The sequence below is a fragment of the Ciconia boyciana genome, chromosome 22, assembly GCF_034638445.1.
Source record: "Ciconia boyciana chromosome 22, ASM3463844v1, whole genome shotgun sequence".
Lineage (NCBI taxonomy): Eukaryota > Metazoa > Chordata > Aves > Ciconiiformes > Ciconiidae > Ciconia > Ciconia boyciana.
The window spans coordinates 4,501,037-4,524,186 of NC_132955.1; the positions used below are offsets into that span (position 1 = coordinate 4,501,037).

At 57.9% G+C, this 23,150-nt stretch overlaps 1 protein-coding gene across 1 annotated transcript; it reads right to left on the reverse strand.

Annotated features, from left to right (window-relative positions):
* Positions 1 to 671: 671 nt before the first annotated feature.
* ITGB3 (integrin subunit beta 3) lies at positions 672 to 23,150 on the reverse strand. The gene is made up of 15 exons (XM_072885669.1): positions 22,916 to 23,150; positions 17,380 to 17,465; positions 12,806 to 12,998; positions 10,540 to 10,792; positions 9,863 to 10,025; positions 9,075 to 9,236; positions 8,821 to 8,916; positions 8,518 to 8,607; positions 8,001 to 8,135; positions 7,088 to 7,517; positions 4,661 to 4,883; positions 4,367 to 4,467; positions 4,118 to 4,237; positions 2,855 to 3,021; positions 672 to 2,103 (listed from the first exon to the last, which is right to left on the reverse strand). The coding sequence occupies exons 1-15, from the start codon at positions 22,971 to 22,973 to the stop codon at positions 2,035 to 2,037; spliced, it is 2,346 nt and encodes a 781-aa protein (XP_072741770.1). The 5' UTR covers positions 22,974 to 23,150; the 3' UTR covers positions 672 to 2,034.

A 23,150-nucleotide genomic window follows, 5' to 3' on the forward strand; every position in this document is an offset into this window, starting at 1 on the left:
GGGGGCACTGAGTGCTGCCCCAGGTGCATGGGCTGGGGGCACCCATGGCCCAGTGGGTGCGTGGGGGTGTTGGAGAGCCGGGCAAACAGCTTTTCCGGCACCTTCTGTGGTCCCAAAATGCTGCTTTGAAGGGTGGCTGCTGGGTGTCCCTGCAGCCCTCTGCAATGTGGTGCTGAGCAGGTGCGCAGGGTGGGTGCTCAGAGCTGGGGGCACAGGAAGGACCCTGCCCCCAGGTTTAGCACCTTCACCCCCAGCCCAGGGCCCAGCTGTCCCTGGGATGGTCGTGCAGGGGTCCAGCCCGGCTCCCCTCCTCTGGGAGCTTCTCCAGCAGACCGGAGGGCTCACAGGGACCTGTGGGGCACGATGGGGGGCTGCCGATGGGGTTGGCCCACTTGCAATGAAGCGAGGTAGCTGCCGGGAGCACCACAGTCTGCAGCAGACTCTGGCCCACCCTGTGCCCTCAAATGTGTTACCCACCCCCAGGAGGGCACCAGTAACACAGCAGAGACCCCCTGGGGGGCCCACAGCCCTGCTTGCCCTGGCTCCCCCATTCCTCAGCCCAGCTCAGCTCCCTGAGCCATGCTGGCGTGCCAGGACTGCCCACGGGGCAGGAGGCCTGGGCACAGACCGCTGGTGTGCATACCAACACCGTTAGTAGTTTGAGGGTTTTCATTTAATTTATTTTTATTTCTGTGGAGTGAATCGGTGCCGCGCTGGTGCTGCCCATCCACCCCCAGCTCCGGGGCTCAGCCCCAGCTCCCCCCTCGGCATCAGCTACTGCTGCCTGCAGCCAGCCCCTGCCACTGCCCCTGCTCCCACGCTGCTGGGGACAGGCCAGCCAGGGAACAGGGGGAACACAACTACCACCAGCTTGGCCAACACACTGCTGGGGCCCTGGGGCACAGCTCCATACAGAGCTGTTGCTTTTTGGTGCAATCGAGGGGAGCAGAGGCACCAGGCTCTGGCTGGAGCATGGATCAGGCAGCAGCACTGTTACAGCCAAACTCTGCTACAAGGACATTTTTTTGTTTTCCCACAGGGGACAAACCACAGGTGATACACAGCCCCGGGCAGCAGGACATGGCCTGAATGCTGCCTGCTCTTCTGGAACCCTGAGCTACACAGAAAACCAAGTGTGATGCAGTTACGCAGCCCAAAAAGCACAGAAAAGGGAGAGAGGGGCCAGGCTCAAGGGATAATGGGCATCACAACCCTTCCCAGGCTGCTGCCTGCACATCCATGTGCTTTGTGGCATGGGGACAGTGGAGGGGGACATGGGGAGCTCAGCACCATCCCAGTGGCTGAGCCAGGCTGCAGCTGGGACCAGCACAGCTGATGCTACATAGAGTTGGCTGGTGGTGTAAACTGAGTGCACATAGAGGGAATGAGGAAGGGCACCGTGACGCTGGGGCACTGCTTTTCACCATCTCGGGCCACAGCAGTGCCAGAAACCTGTGGCTGCAAGAAGCAGGGGGCCACTGGGTTGCTCAAGTGGTGTCCTCAACCCACAAAGCCAAGCGATGGCTCCTGCCTGCTGGCAGCGAGTGTAGCTGCCCTGTCCCCCGAGGAGACAGCTCCTGTACCCAGGGGGACTGCATCTGTCCAGTGCACGAGGGGACTCTCGGAGCAGGCAGAGCTTCACCAGCACGGGCCATGGAGGAGAGCACAGCTCAGCCTTTAGTTCGAGCAGCCGCTCCTGAAATCCTCTTGGCCTGATGAGTTCAGTTCACTAACAGTTCACAGACTCGCCAGGCAGAGAAAGTCCCCTTTCTCTGTGTTCAGTGTATAGAGGGGCCGCCGGCTCCCGCGAGGCGACCCGCCGAGGTAAGGATGAGAGGTTTGGTGTGGAAAGCATGTCCCTGCAGTTACAGTGGGGTGACAGACAACAGGGCCTTGGAGGCAGTCGAGGGATTGTTAAATTACACGCAGACACACTCACACACGCAGACACACACAAGCTCTTCTGTAAACCAGACTCCAGAAGATCCCACAGATCCTCGGCTGATCCCACGGCCAGCGCTGGATGCGGCATCCTTACATGTTCCCGCGATATGTGATGTTGGTGAAGGTAGATGTAGCCTCTTTGTATAAGGGGTTGTGGCCCTGGAAGAAGAAGCAGCGGGAAAAAGAGCATCATTGCTTTGTGGTTGGCATCAGCATTTGCTCCACTTTACAGCTGGGGAAACTGAGGCATCATTTCAGCATTGAGTGGTGGATCCATGTCTCCACTCAAGGCTTCGGCTGTGCAGTTTAACGGCTCCCCGTGGTTTCATGAGGGAGAGCAGGGAAAAGCTGCTGTGGAGGAGAGGAAAAGCAGCAGGAGCTCAGGAGCAGAGAGGCCTCCTGAAAGAGCTACCTTATCCCTTCCCTCTGCGGAGGTGGAGGAGAGGTGGGGGACAGGAGCCGGTGCCATCCCAGCCCCCTCCCTTGTGCTCCAGGTGCCTCAGCCCTTCCAGCATCCCGTGGCAGGAGGGACCTTCCGCCTCACTCACGGGATGGAAACACTGGTGTGGGCAGTGAGTAAGAGGGTCACGCTGGTGACAAGTGCTTGGGATATGCTGGAGGTGGGAAGATCATCCGGGACGTCTGCTATCACCTGTGCACAGCCCCTGGGACCACAGCAGGCTCGGGGAAGGGGTGTCCAGGCTGGCAGTGCCACCCCGAGTCCTGCCTGTGACACTGTGCCATGCTTCAAGAGAGGGATGGGGCAAGGTGGTCCCTAAGGACCGTGCCCTGGGACTACAGACAGCAACTGGGCTCTCGTGCTGGGAGCACTGGGATCTGGATCCACTCAACCCAGGGGCTGCAGGATTCAGGGACTCCTGCCCAGCACACCCGACCCACTGGCCCTCACCATGTCCCACTTGGCCCTGGCCTTCTCCTCCTCGAAGCGGGCGAACTCCCGGCGGTCGTGGATGGTGATGAGGAGCTTCCAGATGAGCAGGGCAGCAAGGCCGATGAGCAGGATGGCACCCATCACGGAGAGCAGGACCACCAGGATGTCCGGTCCCTTTGGGCAGTCTGGAGGAGGGAGGAGGGCAGGGTTGGGGGGGCTCAGCACCCCCAGGGCAATTAAAAGCAGCTCTGGGCTGCCTGGCCATGGGTACATGGAGCTCCTCTGGTCTCGGGAGGGCTTCATCTTCCCCTGTTAGGAAGCAGGAGCCTCCACCCTTGAGCACAGCAGGCTTGATAAAGGAGGATCCCATCCACGGGATGCTAATGCCGAGATCCTCGAGCTCCTGTTTATGGGGTGGGGGTCTGCACCCAAGTCTGGAGCAGTCCAGGTCAGGGGTGTCACAGGTCCTACCCATGGTGGGGGATGACACTGGAGACCAAGTCCTTGGGCTGGTAGAAGCTCATCCCCAAACCACCAGCCCGGCTGACGCCCCGCACCACCTCTGACTGTCCATCAACGCCGCACCGGCAAACCGGGGCGGCAAGATCTGGTGCGAACCTCAGCAGCCACCCTGCTCCCCCCGCATGCTGCTCGGGGCTGTGCAGCACCCCGGCCCTCGCCTGCCTCTGCCATGCGGGTGCGGCGGCCGCGGAGGGTGGGCTGCAGCCCTGCCGATGGCAGACAGCTGTCGTGAGAGCTGGCAGCCGCCTTCCTGGCCCTGCTGTCAAAGGATCTGTGGCCACGCAGCCCCCGGCTCAGCTGGAAATCAGACCACGAGGTCACTGGAGACCCTGGGGCTGCTCCGCATGCTGGCTGCTCCGCAGTGGGCTGCCGTCTCCCAGCCCTGGGGCACAGAGGCAGCGTTGCTCCTGCCTGGCTAACGGGAGGCAGCTCTTACCTGCTTCTCAAGAAAAATCACACCCATGGAGTCAGAAACAGGATCAGGGCAGTGGGAAGGTTGAGCCCCCATCCTTGGCCTCAATGCAGGGGGTGAAATAACTGAGCAACACAGTGGGGAAATGTGAGACAGAGGCAGGAAATCACGGCCCCGGTGGCACGGAGCAGGGAACAAGGCAGCTGTTTAACTCCTCTCAGCCCCCGACCGTGGAGCCTGGCTGGGGTGGGAGGTACGCAGGGGACTCTAAATCCACCCATTTAGCACAGAAACCCAGCCCAGCATGCTCTGCACCCCCCAGCCTGACTGCAGCAGCCAGGTCTTACCTGGCTCCTCGATAACGTAGAGGATGGACTTGCCGCTGGAGTCCTCATAGTACTGGAATCGCACCACGCAGTCATCCTCGTCCTTGTAGGTGCAGTTCACGGCATTCTTGCCCCTGTCACCTGCCAGAGCAAGAGGCTCAGAGCCCCCCGTACCGGGGCGATGCACATGTGGAGGGAAAGCGGACAGCGTACGCACCCCCCCCCCCGATTTCCACGCTTTAGGGCAGGGGTTTGGGTCTCCTCTCTTACCCAGTTCCTGCACCGTCTCGATCTCATCGCGGCACATGCGGCTGCAGGACTGCTGCTCCACTAGTACTCCCCGCTCAAACTTCTTGCACTCCACACACTCCCTGAGGAAGAGGAGGGAGGTACTGTGAGCTCCTCCACACTCTCCCCAGAGGACCGTCACACTTTTCGGTCTCAGGCTGCAGAAATTACTGCAATCCCAACCCAACCGGGCTGCAGCCGGTGAGAGCTCCTGTCAGCACTGCTGCTGGCTCCCCGATGGGGTACGGCCCGTCCCACCTCTCTGCCCTTTCTCACTTTTTGATGGTGCAGGCGTCCGGGCACGTGGGACACTTCTCGCAGGTGTCGCCGTAGGAGCCAGGCTGGGTGCAGTCGCACTTGCCGCAGACGCAGGAGCCGTGGCCGCTGCACACCAGCCCGTTGCTGGACATGCACGTGTCGGTGCGGGTGGTGCAGTTGCAGTAGTCACCGGTCCAGTCTGAGTCGCACAGACAGTCCCCGCAGCTGCACTGCCCGTGGCCTGGAGACAACCCAGAGGGCATCAGGACCCTCAAATGTCCCTACAGAAATTGTTAGTAGGATGCCCACGTACCCAGAGCCGCAGCTCCACCTCTGTGGGCATGGCAAGGCAGGCGAGCTGCCCAGGACAACCCCTTTCCACCATCCTTGGAGTGGGACACATGGCAGCTCACATCAAACCTCAATCTTCGCCGTGTCCCCAACACTCCTTATTCCACCCAAACAAGAAAACACTGCCAAATTTCAGGCTGAGCTGCCCCAGCTCTGGCAGGTTGGCAGCAGCAGTTGGAGATGCTCAATCAGATCCATCTCTGAGCTAGTCAAGCTTTGGCTTGGCTTTTAATTTCAGATTGAGTCAGGACATCTGGTCAAACCCCCCAAATCCCACTTGTTTCCCAGCCCCGGACCAGGCAGGGGAAGCCGACTGCTGGGAAAAGCCCTACAAGCTCCACACGCTCACCAAGACTGGTTTAATCAGACAGACAGACGTGCTCAAATCCTGCCAAAGCCTGGAGCTATTTGGATTGCGGTTTGATTTCAGCTCAAAGACAAGACACTGTGTGCGGTGGAAATGACGTGGAGCCAGCACGCGCCGACCCGTCAGGCCCATCCCAAGCCCAGGGCACATTGGGAATGCTGCTCCCGGCGAGGATCGGCTGGGCAACATCCCCGCCATGGCCTTGGGGCCACCGGCATGAGAAATAAATGTGTAACCCTGTTAATGAGGAACTAGGACTGAGTCACAGGAAAATAGTGCCATGCTGGGTGACAAGGCATGGAAACAGACGTGGGAGGCTGGAGAGAAGTGGCTCAATGGGATGGGATGGATGCCAAGAGGGTCAGACAGATCGGGTTAATTAACAGCTCGCCCAGGCTGGTGGCAGTGCTTCATCATCGCCCTTCGCCCGCCAGATCGGGCGGCCGTTGTGCAAACAGGCGGTGGGAGCAGGGACAGGCGCCCGGCTCCCCGAGGGCACTGACTCTTCAGGGTGGGGGAAAACCCCAGCGTTTCCACCTCCGTTATCAGCAGGCTGTTAAGATAAAGGATCAATCCCAGCAGCACAGAGGCAGCCGTGAGCCATGAAGTTGGGCTGGGGGGCAGGCGGGGTCCGGTGGGGAGGAGGAACTGAGTGTCATCTGGCCAGCAGGTTTTATCTCACCCAGGCTGGGCTCCAGCAGAGTGGGATCAGCTTTGGCCACCGACGTTTTCCTGAGGATTTTTGAGCTTGCAGCAGAAAAGCGGTGGCTTTTTTGGCACTGTGTTAGCAGCTGCCTCGCCTGGGCTCACAGAGGGAGGCTGGGGATAGGAAAGGGGGTGGCTACCCCTCTCTTGTTCCCCCCTTGAATCACTTTTGGGGTGCTCTGCTCCTGGAAGGGATCTCTCACATCTCACATCCCCTGAAAAACCAGGAGATAGGGCAGAGCGCTGGGGTTCGCTCAGACCCCCAGCGCTTACTGGAGACATGGGTGGGAGAAACTCTAGATGGGGGTTCCCGATGGGGAAGAGGCCCTGGCACACCAGGACATGTGAAACCACCCTTGGGACTTGGGACGGGTGTTTTGCAGAGAGGAGCTCCTTCCCCAGCCCCTGGGTGGGAGGAGCACCCAAGGACCTGGCCCTCTCTCCCCAGTACTGAGAGCAGCAGCAGCCAGGGCTGGAGTGGAAGAGTCTGGTGGCACATGGAAGAGATGAATATTCAGGAGGGACGATGCCGTGAGATCACTGAGGGGGTGAGGATTTGCTTCCCCACCTCTTTTGCCAACAAGGAGTCTTCAAGAACTGGGTGGAGGATAAAAATTGCCTCTCCCCACCCCTCTCCCTCCACCCTGGGGTTTCCTCCTGCAGAGCAATATCTCTGATGTGTCGGGGGCTGTGATTCGAGCAGGTCCCTGCCCTGCGCACCCCAGAGCTGCTTCCCTAGGTGCCCACCAGCCCCCCTGATGGACTCCTGAGTCTAAGCAGCTTAAAAACAGACCTCAGTCCCTTTGGAGCCCATCATCCTGCCATGGCTCTTGGGGACAGCTCCCAGCTGCCAAAAAGGGAATAATTCCCCCTGGTATCGCTTCAGACCCAGGGCTGGTCCAGGGAGAGCCATGGCTGAGCAATGCGTGGGACAAGCCCCAAAATAGCTGGCATCTCCCTTGTCCATAAGCTCGGACAGCATAAACGCCCTGATCTGCCTCCTCTCCAAGCCCAGCACTCACCCGAGCACATTTGGCCCTTGAAGCGGACACAGGAGAAGTCATCGCACTCGCAGTACTTTCCCGTCACCTTCCCGAAGTCGCTGCTGTGGCACACGCACTGCCCGCAGGTGCACTCGCCGCGCTGGCTGCAGAGGGGCTGGCCTGGCTGGGGGCTGCAGTTGTCCTGCTGCGAGGGGTTGTACTCCTCCTCCGAGCACTCGCAGTGCGAGCCCAGGCGCCCGGGGTTGCAGCGGCACACGCCGCACTCCAGCGTGCCGTTGCCTTGGCTGCAGGACGAGCTGTTGGCCTCGGCTTGGCTCTCGCAGGAGCAGTCACAGTCAAAGTTCACCACCACCGTCAGGCTGTCCTTGAAGCCCACCGGTTTGATGGTGAAGGATTTCTGCTGCTCCCGTGGGCAGCCCCGTACCTTGGCCTCAATGCTGAAGCTCACCTGGAGGGCAGAGGGATGCGTCTGGGTGTCAGTACCCCTGGCATGGTATCAGGGTACCCGCTCCAGGCGGGGCTCAGCTCCTCATCCATGCCCAAACTTAAGAAGCCCAGGAATGGGACCCATCAGGTGTCTTCAGGCTTTTCAAAGCTGTCCCAGCACGGTTTGGGTCAGGGCACCTGGCTGCCACAGTAACCAGTCTAAATCAGTCCAAAAGCCCGTGCGCTATGACCAGCAGCCCAGGCTGAGCTAGAGGACCACAGAGTCTGCATCCAGCAGACTGAAAAAAGCATTTTCGTCCTTGCACCCACCCAGCTGGACCCCTCTCTCCACTGCAAAGAGCTTACAGCATGCCCTGCAAGGGTCTGTGTCACCCAGGAGGTGGTGGGGCAAGCAGACAGTGCTGGTGGAGAGCATCAGACAAGCTGGCAGTGCTGCTGCATAGAGGGGGAGAAAAACTAAGCCCATGAACAGGATGATCCTCACCGTGTCCCCAATCTTGAGCCCCATGCAAGACTTCAGCCCGGGGATGACCTCGTCGTTGAGGCAGGTGGCATTGAAGGCCAGGGACAGCTCTTCAGGGAGGTCACGCACCTCCAGCTCCACCTTGGAGCGGATTTTCTGGGGGAGGAGAGAGGAGCGATGAAGACGACAGCACAGGCTGGGCAGGGCTCAGTCCCGGGGAGGGGACCCCCAAGCACCGCAGCGATGCTCCCACATGCATGGGAAAGGAGCCAAGTGCCCCGAGTCTCTCAGGACTCTGCTATGTCATTCCCCATGGGGAAATGCCTTTGAGGATGGGAAGGGGCTGGCGGCGAACACAGTTATCTCCCTTCCCTGGGGTCCCCACATGTGTGGGTGGAGGCAGATGCTCACAGCTGGTCCAGGGAGGATGCTCGGAGCTGGGGGAGCTGCCAAATCTGTGTGGGCTGCTTGCAGTGTGAAGCAGTGGCTATTTTGGGAGGGAGAGAGCTGTTGTGGGGCCCTCACACTGCACACTCACCCCGTAGGAGTCCACTATGAGCTGCAGGACGTTGCTGGAGTCTCTGGACAAGGTGCCCACAGTTGTGCCTGGGATCAGCTCACTGTAGTTCTGGAGAAATATCGTAAGCATGGTCTGCTTGTGACAGGTAAATGTGCCACGGCTGGGCCAAACCATGTCTGGGCACATGGAAGCTTCCCGAGGAGCTTTGATAGGACAGGAGGCCACTGGACTATGTCTGGCTACCTATGGCCAACTGCAAAGGGTGCTCCTCGGGACCCACCAGCCCCCCACATGAAGGTGGCTTTGCGTAGCAGCTGTTACCTGGTAGAGGCCCACGACTGTATCCGTCACAGCAAAGATCAAGTTGATGTTCTTTTGTGAGAGTTTCTCAGTCATCAGGCCCAAAGATGGATAGTCCTGGGGAAGGGGAGAGGCTATACCCTGGGAACATGTACCCCCAACCACCCTGGTCCCCATCATGCTCTCCAACCAGGGCTGGACCACCTTTCCCATCCCATGGGGACCCTCAACAGGAGCTCCAGGCTTCCCAACCCCACGTGTGGGTCAGGGTTTACCAGCGTGGTGGAGGCCGAGTAGAAATTATCCTTGTCAATGTGGCACTGGGCATCGTTGGGCTGCACGATGCCAGCCAGCCTGCCATCCAGCGCGATGTGGGTCTTGGCATCCGTAGTGAAGACGAGCAGGTGGGAGGCGTCGTTCCTCCAGCCGATTTTCTCCTGCAGCGAAAGGCAGCTCCCAGTCATGCGGCAGCACGTGCCGAGGGCAGCCCTGTGTGCCAGCACCCCGCTGCGGCCTCCGCTGCCACCCCGGGCCACGGCTTGGCCATAGGGACCAGCCTGATGCTGCAGAGGGAACCGAGGGCAATCGCTCTCCCAGGGAAGTGCTGCGGGGGGGGGGGCTGTGGAGCCTGGCAGGAGGGCATGGGCTGCTTGTGCAGGTGAAAGACAGGTTTTAATTTACTAGAGTGTTAATCAAGGTGGTTAATGGCTGAGGGATGCAACCCCTCTCATCTCCAGCAAAACCAAGGTGCAGGCACAGGAGATGTCGTCCCTTCTGGGCTGGTTACTGCAGGGCTGACATGGGATCGCTCGCCATCAGTCCCCAAGCACCTGCTCTGCTCCTCTCTCCCCCCAGGACCATGCAAGGGTCCTGCTCTTCCCTTGCCTTGGCTACTGGCCTAGAAATGTCCTTGTTGAACATTCACCCTGTCCGGGTCTCAGCCCTGCAGCAGCTCCACAGAGCTTACGGCTTTGTCCTGGTGGGATTGGGTGGTCCCTGCCAACCCACCAGGCCCAGCCTGACGACTCTCTCCCCGCCCCAGCCAGGCCTTCTTGCCCCTTACGTCGCACACGGTGGCCTGGATGATGGCATCGAAGCCGCCCTCGGGTGCATCGCGGTTCCGTGAGACGCTCTGCTTCTGCACCTCCTCGTTGAAGCGGGTCACCTCATCCGTGAGCGACAGGACATGTTTGTAGCCAAACATGGGCAGGCAGGTTTCCCCGATCCTGCGGGAGGAGAGCAGTCAGGCCACGAGGCTCGCAGGGCTCTTCCAGCTCCCATCCCACCCTGCAGCCATCCCGCGTCCCATGGTCTTGTCTGGGGTGTGCTGGAGGGACCCAACCACCCCAAGAGCCCAAGGACACAGGCGGAGGCTGGTAAAGGACCTTTTTAAAAAAAAAAATCAGTCAGATGTTCTAGTGATGCTGGGCTCAGGCCAGCTCCCAGCCTCTGTCCTGCTGGGATTTTTAGGAGTCACTTTCTTTGAGCCTCAACATCTCTCCTGAAAAATGGTGGAAAATTGTTTCCTTAAGAGCTTTTCAGTGACAATGATACTTCAAAGTTTAGACTTGCTCCTCCTCCCGGTGCCAGCAGAACATGCCGTGCAGCAAGGTTTAAACCCTGCCCAAAATCAGGCACCCAACTCCCTGCTGAAATCCACTGCTATGGATTTCCAGCCACGTTCCAGTGATGTGCCATTAACTTCTGGCCCTTACAGGACTCCCTCAGCCTGGGACTTACTCATAGCAAGGGTTCGTGACGGCTTGCGGAGGGGAGATATACATGTAGGGGGAAATGGGCTTGTCCACAAAGGCCCCAAAGCCAATGCGTAGGTTGCTGGTGAGCTTGCGCATCTCGCTGGCTAGCTTGGTGCCCAGGTTCTGGATGTTCCTTAGATCATCCTTCATGGAGTTGGACAGGTCCATCAGGTAGTAGATGTCCACGGGGTAGTCTTCCACTTGACGCACTTGGACGCGAAAGATCTGGGAGTCATCTGTAATGTGACAGGGCAGCGGAGTGAGAGATCCTCTCCTGGGAGGAGCAAAGGGGGCTCATCACAGGACTAGGGAGAAAGTCACCCTACGGGGTCAGCAGGAACCCGAGGAGATGGTTTAAAGCTGCTGGCAGGAGAACATCACAGTTAAACAGACACAAAAGGGCAAAGCCCTTAGGGGAGGGTGCTTGCACAGGAGATATGCTGTGCCCCCCTTGGAGGTGGCAAATGTGGCTCCTGTTCTCCAAACCTCTCGTTACCAGGATGTGAGCAGATCCTCCTGCTCAGAGCTGACCCCCCCCAAGCTGTCCTGCATGAACAGCGTGACCAACACACGCTGGATGGAGTGAGTGAAATGCCCAGCGTGTGGGCAGCAGGTCTTACAGGGATTACAGGGGGCTGCATGGCTGCTTCGGACTTCTCTGAGCTCCCAAGGACTCCGAGCATCTCCCAGGGCCTCCCTCGTCCCTGTTCCTTCCCTCTCCTCTTGGCTCCTCCCAGCCCCTTCTGGGAAATTTTTGGTGAAACATTTTCCATTGAAACAAAAAACTGCTTAGACAGAACCTTCTGGGGAACAGGCCAGTTCCAATGACTTCTACACTTTAAAAAAAAAAAGCTGCAAACGCTTCGGGTTGACCTTTTCTTTCTGCCTTTTAAAAGAGACAAAGGCTCTTTCTTGCTGTTCTTTGAAATGTAAGCTGGGGCACAGCTGCAGCCTTCTCAGAACACCTCAAACGTTGAGGAAAAAAGCTTTAGTTGAGCCTAAATTGTTATTGTTTTCATATTTCCTTCTAAATCTGCACGTCACATTCTGACTTTCAGGATAGAGAAAGTCTGAAAATCTATGAGAGCCCGAAGAGCTCCATCCCCCTCCAGCTGCATTGCCGGAGCAGCACCGTGTAGTCAGGGGTCCCAACCTTGTGCTCAGAGAGCATCTCTTTCTCCTTGTTGAGCTAAAACCGTGAGGACTCTGGGCTTGTGGGACATGGGCTGTGACCTGTCCTACTTATAACCTTCAGCATTTGCTCTTGATTCATGAGTCAAGGCAGATGACTTGTGCCAAGCCTTCTTGGTTGGGCAGAGATGGTATCAAGCTGGGGTTTTCTTCTACTGCTTCCAAGGAACAGGGACTTACGGCACTGCACGCTGCCTCTGTTCCTCTCCAGAGCAGCACACCCACCTGCCTCCTGCCAAATGTCTTTAGACCTAAATAGAGCAAGGGCCACTTAGCAGCTACATGTCCCCTTTGTGTGGGGACACTTCAGACTGCTGTCATTCAGATGGGTCAGACTCCTTTTGGCCAGGCCCTGGGATGTCCACAGCATGCCATATGCTATCAGCCACCGATATCTGGCCCCAGGGCTTTAAGGAATCAAAATTGTTCCTGCTGAGACTGGAAGAGTCATCCATGAGTGGATGGCCAGGGGTGGGCTACACGTGGGGCAGAGCACGGTGATGGCACCACTCGCTCTGTGTTCCCCAGAGCAGTTTTGTGACCTTGGGCAAGTGACGCCCATTAGTTTTGCCTCCTGCCTGGCACTCCTCAATGCTGGCAAATGACCATAACAGTTAATTGGCTCCAGCCTGCCTGGCTGAAACCAGCCTGGGAAATTACAGGGACCTGTTGGCAGTCCAACCCTGCCAGCTGCTCTACGGCTCATTAGACCCGAGCTGACTTCCACCAAAGCATTCAGAGTGCAGCACCAGTGGCTAAGGTCTCAATGGCTTTATAAAATAAGCCTGTGCGTTGTTGAAGTCGCATCCCGTCCTGCCCCTTGGGGTACCGCAGGATTGAGCCAAGAGACTGAACAGCAGAAATCTACTTGCAGACAGCCCGGCTGCCCATCAGGGATGTTCCCAGAGGGTTCGGGGCAGCCCCCAGCCTGGCCTTGCCCCCAATGGACACGAGACAGCCTTGGCTAGCAAGGCAGAGTGATGGCTCACTCATCGCTTGAGCCCTTTGGGTTATTCCCACTGCATCTCCCCTTCCCACAGCAGTCTGGGGGCTCTTACCCGGCCGCAGGTTCAGCTGTATTTTCTGGGGGCTCATCTGGGTGGTGGTGGAGCTCCCCGAGCCCTTGTTGCTGAGGGGTCGGTCCTCCAGGATGGTTACGGTGCTGGTGGGGAACTCGATGTAGTCCTGCCCGCAGCCATTTTGCAGGAGGTTGGCGCGCAGGTCGCAGCGAGGGGATGACTGCGCCAAGACCTGCGGGAGAGGGATGTGGTCAGGAGCCAGCTCCCCTGGGAGCCCCCGGGGTTATGCTGGGAGGAAGAGAGAGGGCCCCCTTGTCCCTGGAGAGCCCCTGCTTTATCACACCTAAAGACCAGGATAAGAGGCTCTTTGGGGCACATGGTCTCTGCTCGAGGGCGGTGGCAGACAGAGGGGATCCAGGATGAGCAAGTCCCGCTGGGGCTCAGAGCGGGTTTGGGTCTGCTGTGCTCCGCAGGGGAGCTCAGCAGCCCCTGCCAAGGAGCAATGGATAATTTATCCCTGCCAAACCCCCTCCTCACTCCTAGCAGCTGGAGCCTCAGGTTTGGTTTGGTTTTTGGCAAAGCTAGAAGGAAAGCCTGTCTACATGGGATGGCTAGAATAGGGCGAGGTGGGATGTAAACATGGCAGGCTGGGCGTGAGGGGCAGAGTCTGGGACTTTTTTATTATATTCTAAACTTTGGCTAAAAACGAGCCACCTTTTTCCCTGATTTTCTTGACATGTGCCCTTAGAAATCCCACTGTGAGCAACGAACAGCCCTGCTGCGGGCGAGCCCATCGCATGAAGCGGCGCTCGGTTCCTGTCTGAGAACGGTTCAGGCTTATCTCCAGCTCCCCAGCTTCCTGCCAGATGGAGTCGGCTGGGGGAAAGGGGAACCAAAAAAGGAGTGAAAGAGTGAAAAGGCAATGGGGTTGCAGGAAAAGCCATCAAGTGCCCGTCAGGGTGAGGAAGCACAAAGTGTGGAGTCACAGTGGGGCCCCAGCCCCATCCCTCCTTTCCTAGAAAGCTCCGGGCTCCTTGCCCTTATCACAGCGCATTCAGAAGGGCTTCCGTCGCTTCGGTTTCTCATGAAGACAAATATGGGAAGAATTTATTTCCCAGCCCAACACTGCCAGGATCTGCTGCCACGTGTTCCTGGCCAGGCAGCAGCCACCCTCCCCTCCAAGGGGTTTCTCCGTCTCCCTCCTACAGCCCAAATCTTTCTACATTCAAAGTCCTGCAGCAGACTGGCACAGCCTTTCCCTGCGGCAAAGGGGGGTGACACAAGTCCCGGTGCAGCTGGTTCAGCTCCCTCCCTGCTCCTGGGAAGCTGGACCCCAACACTGCAGCCTTCCAGCACTGAAGAGGTTCCCCATCCCAGATATCAGCTCCCCCACGTTCAGGCTGGCTGAAACCAGGAATGAATTTGTGCATTTTAAGCAAACAAGTGGAAAAGTGCAAACGCTGTCAGGGGGCCCTGGCTGGCCTACGGCCCTCTGGAAACAGTGGCCAAGCGATAGCCAGAAAATACATCAGCAGGCGTGTTCCTCCCCCGCGGCCTCCCACTCCCACCCTCACCGCCTGGACAGCATGCTGTCAGTGAAGACGGCAAGTCACCCCTCTAAATTAGCTCCCTTGTACCCACCCACCCCACAGGCTCACCCCATGGGGCTCCCTGCTGCGGGAAGAGGTGCCTGGTTTATTTCAGATCCCATCGATCATCATGTACATTCCTGTCCTGGGTGGGGAAATCACTGGACAGATATGTGGGTGAAAAGCAGGCTGGGCAGACAGGTTTTTAACTGCAGCACTGGGTGATACCTGGAGATCCAGAGGGACTCCCAGGCCCTCAAAGGACATGTAGCACCTAATGGGATTAATGGCATCATTCCTACTGTGAGATTTCCATGGAGATGCTTTTTAACCCCAGGGCTGCATCCTTCCCCTTTCCCTGGAGCCCTAAACATCGTGATTGACTCAGGACTCATGGGAGCCTCCCCAGCAACAAAATTACTGCAGAAGGCAAAGGAAAGTTACTGTGCCATCGATGGGGCATTTGGCTACGAGGCCCTCGCAGCCCCCAGCCCCTACTCTATTTTTTTCCCCCCAGTCTCCATAGACTTGCAGGCTCAGCGACTTGGACGCAGCCCCAGGTAGGAGCGACCCAGAGGCAGCCCAGGCTTGCTGGTGACAAACTCACAGCACAGGGACTTCACCCACTGGGACACACCCTGCAAACCCCACTTTCCCATCAGCGTGGCCCTGACGGCATCGGCTCCCCATCATGGAGATGCTGCGGGGGGGTGGTACGTGTTCCCACCTCCTCTATCACAAGCCATCCCGAGCCCTTGGCTGAGATGCTCCCCAGCTCCACCTCCCCTTTGACCACCTCTGTCCTGCTGCAGGGAAGGAGGCTTCAGCTCAGCATCTGCTCAAGCTCCTTCCAAGATGGGAAACCTGATGATTTTATCCCAGTTGCTGCCTCCAAACCCTGTAGATGAGGGCAGGGTCAGGCAGGGTGCTGGCAGAGCCAGCTCTGTACCCGAGCTCCCTTGCTGCTGGGCGGGGAGGCTGCAGGAAGTCACACATCCCCAGGGCATCTCCGTTTTCATCTTGCAGGCAACCACATACAGCACCAGTCTCTCTGCAGGAGAGCTCCTGGAAGGACCCAAAGCACAGATGCCTCCACAGATTAAGCTAAAACTTTCCAGCAGTTTCCCTAAATCAACCCCTGGTCTAGCCTTGCCTCCACGGGAACCAGAGCGAGTGACATTTTGGGTGGGTGAGACCCTGGAAGATCTGCCACGATAATCTCCAAAGTGATTTTAGAGCCCCGTCTCAGCGTTAAGGCTTGGCTGACTTTCCAAAAGGAAAAGTGAGTGGATGGGCATGTCTACTTGTTGGTAAGAATGGTCTAGGTCTCTGAAAAATAAAGAAAACTCAATTCTCCTCTGCATCAGCGCTCAGTGGGGTCGGTGATCACAAGAAACTGCCATGAAATCCCTCTCCTGTCCAAAGCCAGGATGGAGCAGGAGTAACTGATAACGCCTGGCTCCTTGGGAAGGCAGCATGGGTGGGAACAGGCTGCAGTGGGAGCAGAAGGAGCACAAATAAGGGCACTGTCCCTTTAAAAAAAGGGGGGGGCAGTATCGGAGACCTCCCCCACCCCAGAGAAATTAAACAAACCCACAGAAAAAACCCTCATTTGCTAAATTAAGACAATGTGGTCCAGATGTTGGAGCAGAGTTGCTGAGCAGAGTTTGCACAGCCTGGCTCTCTGGGGGCCGGTTGCTGGCAGCGGGACGGCTCCCTCGCTGCTTGTCACGTCTGTCCATGAGCACAGCCCTGAGCAGCATCGGAAATATTTCCTTTTTTGGAAACTTTTGCTGATGTGGAGAAAAAGCCCAACCCCATCACAGCCCTGGCTGCAGCGTCAAGACACCAGCCTGGCTCAGGAAGGCAGCTGGGAAGGAGCGAGTCCAGCCCCGCCAGCCGTTCCCCCTCTGCAGAGGGGAGCAAGGCCCCTTATCGCGCTGCAAAGCTCAGCCGCTCCTTGCAGGGGATAAAACGGGGCGCAAGCATCTTTATTCACACCTCACGCCGAGATCCTGGCGGTACCTGATGGGCACAGCAAGCGGAGGCATCCCCTCCAGATACACACTGACTCCAAAGCATCGGGCCATGCAGGCAAGGTCCAACAGCATTTTCCAGCTTGGATCATTTTTTCCCAGGTCTTTTCCCAGTCCTGGTGGGCACCATGGGCACAGCCGCAGCTGGAGGAAGCAGGGTTTCACGGGTGGAGAAGCAGAAAGCAAGAAAAGCCTTGCCAGAGGGGGAACTGCTCCTGGCTGCAGAGCCCTGAAGGAGGTTTCATCACCTCTGCCCACCCCAGCCTCGCCTCCCTGGCTCTGCCCTGGGGCTGCTCCCATCTGCTGGGAAACTCCCTCCTCTTACCGCCCCATGGACTAACCCCCAGGGCAGCATTTTTGGAGGGGAGCGTGGCAGATCTTCCAGGCTTTCACCCACCCAAGCAGGGTGATTTTAGAGTCACAGCTCAGCTCTCGCATCCTCTTTAGCTCAGTAACCAAAACCATGCACCTTGTCTTCCTTTCCCCCTCTTGCCAATGAAAGAATGCCTTTTAAACCCAAACCCTAACTTCTGATGAGTATTTCTTCTTCCTCCTAGCAGGCCGCCTTCCCTTTCCAGCCCTTCCAGTAATTAAACTCCTTTAGCCAGAGCTTTACAATGGGTTTTCAAGAACCAAACCAAAAGTAAACTGGGTTTTCAAATATATGTTTTTTGAGAGACAAAGTAAATTCCCAGTGGAAGCATCAGCATTTCCCAGCCAGCTTGCTGTAGCTCCTGCTGACGCACCCAGATAAGGGGCAGATTTTTGGAGCAAGGCAGGAACAGGCAGCCCCAGCCCCGTGATGTGCATCTTGAGCTGTGGTCAGAGCCAGATGCCACCAAGGAATGTGTTTAGACACGGTGGGAACAGATGGAGACCAAGCTTGTGGCTGTAACACAGAGCCCAGCACCCATCCCACAGCCCAAGGGCTCATCCCTTCCTACGCACCCCCATCCTGCTCAGGGACGAGCTTCAGCCCAGCTCTTACCTCTGCAGAGCACCAGGCGCAGAGGGGGCTCACGGCCAGGCACTGCTTGCAGGAGTTCACCCCACGGGTGGTGCAGATGTTACCCCCTGCAACAACAAAACAGCGAGCCGTTACACCCTGCAGAGCCCAAAATCCACATGTGTGCTGAAGTCTCAGTGCTCAGCGAGCAGCTTCATGAGCAGACGCAGACACAGCCCCCATCCCACCAGGGCTCTGCTCTAAACCCTTTCCCAGCCCCAAACCCCAGAGCCCCTTTTATAACCACCTCCCCGGCCCAGCACCAGCTGGGCTTCATCCTGCCCAGGACTGAGCATCACTTCCCACCTCCCACCTTAAAGGGTCCCCCCATCCCTGCAATGCCACACACGTGTTGGAGTGAAGCCCCCGCCGCTGGCGGGGGAACACATCTCCCCTTGTGCCTCCCTGCAGACATTTTGGGGCAGCAGGGAGGGGGAAGGGGTGAATTCCCAGGGGCACAGCATGGGACCTGCAGCCCGGCCAGCACCCGGGGAACTGACGCCTCTTCCCACTGCCGCCGCCCCAAGGTGGTTGGTGCCTTCTTGTGCAGTCCTAAACTCAGCAGCTGGTTTTGGCTCGGGTTCAAACCCAGGGAAAGGAGGGGAGGGAAAGGGCATGAGTCCAGAAACGTGCTGGCAGCGGTTTGCACCGATGCCCTGAGCAAAGGTTGGGCTCTGTCGGTGGAAGCGGCAGTGGGGACTTTGGGAGATGCAGGCTGGCACCAGTCGTGAAGGTCAGAGGCCAGCAGGTCCGTGTGGGGGATTAAAGGGCCCCAAAATGCCCGCAGGGGCCCCAGGGCAGCACCAGTGCCTGCCGGGGCAGGAGGAGCTCCTCCGGCAGCGGCAGGACTGTGCGGCTCTGCGGTGCCCGCTGCCAACAGCCGATGCGGTGAGCGGCTGGGGGCACGGCTGTGGTGGCATCACCCTCGGCTCTTCCTCCCTCCCAGGGCACAAGCATCTCAGCAGAGTTTCAGGATTCCCTGGGCAGAGCAGACTGCAGCCATGTGCCTGCTTGGCTGGGGGAACGCTGCAGCCTGGGGAGCCCGGGGAATGCTGGCATGGAGCAGCGGGTGCTAGGGTCTCCCCTTTGCCCCGTGTCCCCCCGTCCCTGCCCAGGGTTCTCCCCAGCAGCCGCAGGCAGAAAAAGCAGCATTTTCCATAGCTGCAGGAAATGCAACACGAAACAGAAGGTGGAAATGGTGAAATTATGTCGTCAGAACCACGACGACGGCACCATGTGCTTGTGTCTGCTGGCACGCAGTCTGGGAGCACGAGTGTGCGTGGGGGGGTGTGTGTGTGCACAGTGGCCGCGTGTGCAGCGTGTCGTGGATGTGTGTCTGTACGAGGGTGGTGTCACAGGCTGAGCTGGACACACTGTGGCTGTCCTGAAGGCCAGCGGCTGCTCGGGGACATGCCCCAGGGCACTGGGGCTGGCATGCCCCATCGGACCTCTGCCACCCGCATCCCCTGCTCGTCCCACGCAAGGGGACTAAACTAAAGGCTAAAACCCAACTGCCTGGCTCAGCACCAGTTCTGGGGTTGCATCCGCTCGCAGAGCTCTCGCCATACACCAAAATACCCGGCTGCAGTGTGTGAGGATGGGAAAGACTTCAAGTTTAGCATTGCCCAAAAGAACAACACGTTGATCTCTGGTGCTTTCTGCCCCAAGGCCACTTAGCAATGTGTTACAGCAGTATTGCCTCCTGGGGTGGATGGGTCCAGATAGCCGGGGCTGAGCGGGGAGAAGGCCAAGGGCTCTCAGAAAGCAGCAGCGGCACCAACAGCGCTGGCTCCCGCTTCTCATGCCTGCTCCTGCCATGTCTGTGGAAATCCCTCCTGCCTTGCCAAGTGCCGGTGGCTGCAGCCCAGCGTGGGGCACGTGCCTTGGATTTGCGCTGTGCCGTGCAGCTGGGAGCCAGTTCCGGCATGGCTGGCAGCGGCTCAGCCCTCCGGGAACGGCAGGGGAGGCATTACCCTGGCAGCCCTTGGGGACGGGGATGGCCCTGGCAGCTCGAGGTGCTCAGGATTAAACTCTCAGAGCTGCTAACCCCGGGGCCACGTGCCCGAACACAGGAACAGCTTCTGAAACTGCATGTCCCTGGGGAGCCCTGATGCTTTGATACCTGGACCAGCGCCACGGCCCCTCGGTCGGGGTCGGGCGGAGAGGTGCCAGGTAGCCTCCTGCCCCGTGCCAGGAGTTTCATTGCTTTCCACTCTCACGTCCCTCACCGTAGCCACCACCTCCAGCTGCTGACTCACGGCCGCGGTGGCTGCAGTGCTGGCAGGGGCTGGGTTATAGCACCCAGTACCACCAGCAGTGCTCTTGGCCCCCACTCCTATTGAATGCCAGCGTGGGGTTTGTTCCCTCAGGGGTGGGTTTTAGCTCGCCATAGCATAGTTTAGTCACCTGGCTCTGCCCCAGCACCCAGCTTGCTGGGGAAGCGCAGAGCTGACAAGGGCCCCTGCCACCCATGGGTGCCCCAGCCATGCTCCCAGCCTGAAGACAGGACCCAGGGCTCACACCGACGTCTGGGATGTGAGACGCACTGGTCCAGATCCTATCTCAAACAGATTTCCCCTGTGACTTGAGCCAAGTCCCTCAGCTGCTCCCTGCCTCAGTTTCCCCTGTGCAGCGTGGGGTTCCAGGGAAACAAGCACTGTGTGGCTATGGCACCCACCTGAGTGGTGCTGTGTGATGGGACCAGCATTTCTGCTGTTTTGAGTTTGGGCAGAGACCCCAGAGCCACCAGCTCTGCCTGTGCAACCGCTGGGGTAAACCCGGTCCCTGGGGACCAGCATTAACCCTGGCCCTGGCAAGACCCAGCTGCACTGAAACACGGCGTGGAGGATTTCCAAGCTCGTGTCTGCCGGCAGAGCCCCTGCCTGCCTCTGCTTTGCCTGGCTGTGCCACGAAACCTGAGCTCTGGGGCTAATGAGCCCCAGGACTGTCCCTCTGGGCTGGAGAGCTCATCTGCTCCCCAGCATTTGGTACTCATTACCTCCTGCCTGTGCGCAGCCTTTCGGCCCTGGTGGTTTCCTCTCCTCCCCTCCTGCTGCCACCCCACAGCCCAGGGAGGCTTTGATCTGCCCCCCACATCATGCTGGAGATGTAAACCCAATTTTCTGGCTGATTTTGGCACGAGGGCCATGAGCTGGGCTGTCCTGCCTGGGCAGAGCAGTGGCCCCATGACAGGCGTGTAGATGGGGCTGCAGCATGGAGAGTCCCCACGGGAGGGATGCTGCCATGCCCAAGGCTGCCCTGGGGTCTGCCGTCACATTGTGCCACCGTGCCATTGCCGGCAGCGGTGGCTTTGCCCAGGGGGTCCCTGCAGGTCGGTAACTGCCCCCTTGGGCTGCCTGAAGCCCCAGCCCGGGGGGGGTCTGCCCCAGACCCACGCAGCCCTGTGGTCCCCGTGGTCTCCATCACTCCATGACTGAGACACGTGCCCAGGGATGGAGGACGCTTCCTCAACCTCCAGCACCATACGGAGCCATTCTTGGCTGCAGTCAACCCAGGGCTGGATGGAGCAGGGCCATCCCTTCCCCCTGGGAAGGGGCCGAATTCCTCTGGGCGACAGCGGTGATTAACACAGGGCTGTTATCACCATCCAAACATGCATCTCGTCCTGCTGCGAGCAGGTAGCCTCACCCCCCTCACTGCGGGGAAATGTCTCTGTTTTGGCATTTCCAGCACTGCTTGCGTGGCTGGACACAGGGTGCGATGTCAGGAGGGCTTTGTGGGAGGCAGGCGGGGAGCGGGGAGCCTGCGGTGATGTAGGAGCAAAAGCACGGGCAGAGGAGAGCGGAGGATGCTGCAGCTTGAGCCCCCTCAGGTTTTGGCCCTGTGAGTGCCCAGCAGTGCTTCCCAGGCTCAGGACGCTGCCTGGCTGTGAGCAGGTTAACAGGATCCCCGCAGAGCCTAAACTAATAAATCCTGTGGTTTTTAGTTCTTTTTTTTTTTCTTTCATTTTTGGGGCTTGTTTTTCCAGCCATAAAAACTAATAAACTCAAGTACAAAAGCTTCTTTTTTTTACTATGAAAGCAGCTGGTCTCATAACGATCTGATCCTAAAGACTCAGGCTTTAAAAAAAGAGAAATCCTAGCACATGAAATACAGGGAAACGGGAGATAAACTGGGCAGCATGGGAACCACCCACCTGGGACTGGGCAGCGCTGAGGTCCCGAGCGAGGTGAAATGATGCACTTGAAATACCCCAGACGCCTGTGGCTGAGCATCACCCTTCCCTGCCTGGAGAAAATTACTCAGTCCCCAGTCTGCACTCCAAATAACCTCCTCTACGTACCACGTGAGCCAGCCACATACTTTGTTTTTTCCTCCTCTGCCAGTTTGAGCAAGAATGTGCACACAGAAAACTTGATAAAGATATTTTAGAAAACTCGATAAAGACACAAACCATACTTACATCCTCTCTGGCCTTTCTGCTTGACTCAGCGATAAGGATTTGGGCTTTTCTGGCTGATCTGCCCACACCATCCTGGGACTGTGCCTTTTCCTGAACCTCTCCCTGTCTGCCAGCATCTTCCAGGAGAGGTGATGCCCCACACTGAGCTCAGCTGATTACAGGGACCGATGCGCAGGACCAGAGAAATCACCTGCACAGCCCCAAACCGCAGCTCTATAAACTCAGACTCTTCCAGGGGTTCTCCTATGCCCTGTACTGATGACAGCTCGCTCCGGCAGCAGATCGGAGCCTCAGGCTGTTCCTGGGAATTCACCAAAGTCTGGAATTCTTTAGACAGAACAATGTTGCCCCAAACCCTGCCGAGTCTGGCCTCGAAAACAATGGGACTGATTTATAAATCAGGAGCTGAAAACACCACACCATTTTGCAGTTGCAGGATTTACTTTGAGCCCCAGAAACACACCTGGGGAGGAGATAAAGCTTTTCTAGGCTTCTCCATGCTTCAGACATTGGAAATTTTTTAAAAAATATAAACTACACTTGTCCTGAAATCACCTGATGCCAGAAATCAGAGTTTTTAAAGAAAAGCACCAAAACAGCATGAGAAATAATAACACCAGACAGCAATGCTGACTTAAATACACTCCATGCCCTTAAAATGACATGGATACAGCAACTACCTGCCCTGCAAACTCCCCCAGCATATTTTCTGTTTATTAAGGACGGAGCCCAAGTCACACCCCAGTCCTTCCATTACAAACCAGTACCCGGAGCCAAACACAGCGTAGGTAGAGAATATAAACTTGCCGCACCCAGTGCGAGAATAACCCACCAAACCATGTCTTGACCCTGTAACATCTTTGAGAAACCCTCCTGACCCCAACCCAGCCGAAGCCGAACTGGCTTGAGCAGTGCCTTGTATTTGGGAACCACGCCGAGCTTTCAGGCTGCCAGCTCCCCCTCCAAGCAATTTTCCTGGGAAACTGCAGACCCTGGGAATGCAGAATGTCCTGGGATTTTGGGAAATAACAGGCAATATAATCACTAAATGACCTGGCTTTAAGCAAGCGACAGCGATACGGGCTGTAAACCTACCCCAGCTGCCAACAGCGCAGAGCACAAGGATCCCGAGAGCCACGCAGAGTTTTCCCATCTTCTCCTCCAAGCCCCGAGTGTGGGGGGCTGCTTGGACCAGCCCCGCCGTGAGTGATGGAGAGCAGCTCTGGGGCAGCCGGAGGTTTTGAGCAGTCTAGGAGATGAATCATGAGTCTGGGTGTATGACACACATGGCGAACGGGGCCGGACGGAGGAAACTGTGCTGGCTCGTCAC

Bases quoted from the DNA above. Each gene is read 5' to 3' on its own strand.
- ITGB3 (XM_072885669.1), bottom strand. From the start codon at position 22,973: ATGGGAAAACTCTGCGTGGCTCTCGGGATCCTTGTGCTCTGCGCTGTT. The intron at 8,917-9,074 runs GTAAACCCTGAC...CCCCTTCCCCAG, and splicing joins ACTCGGCCTCCACCACGCTG to GACTATCCATCTTTGGGCCT. The intron at 4,884-7,087 runs GTGAGTGCTGGG...GGTTGTCTCCAG, and splicing joins CAAGGGCCAAATGTGCTCGG to GCCACGGGCAGTGCAGCTGC.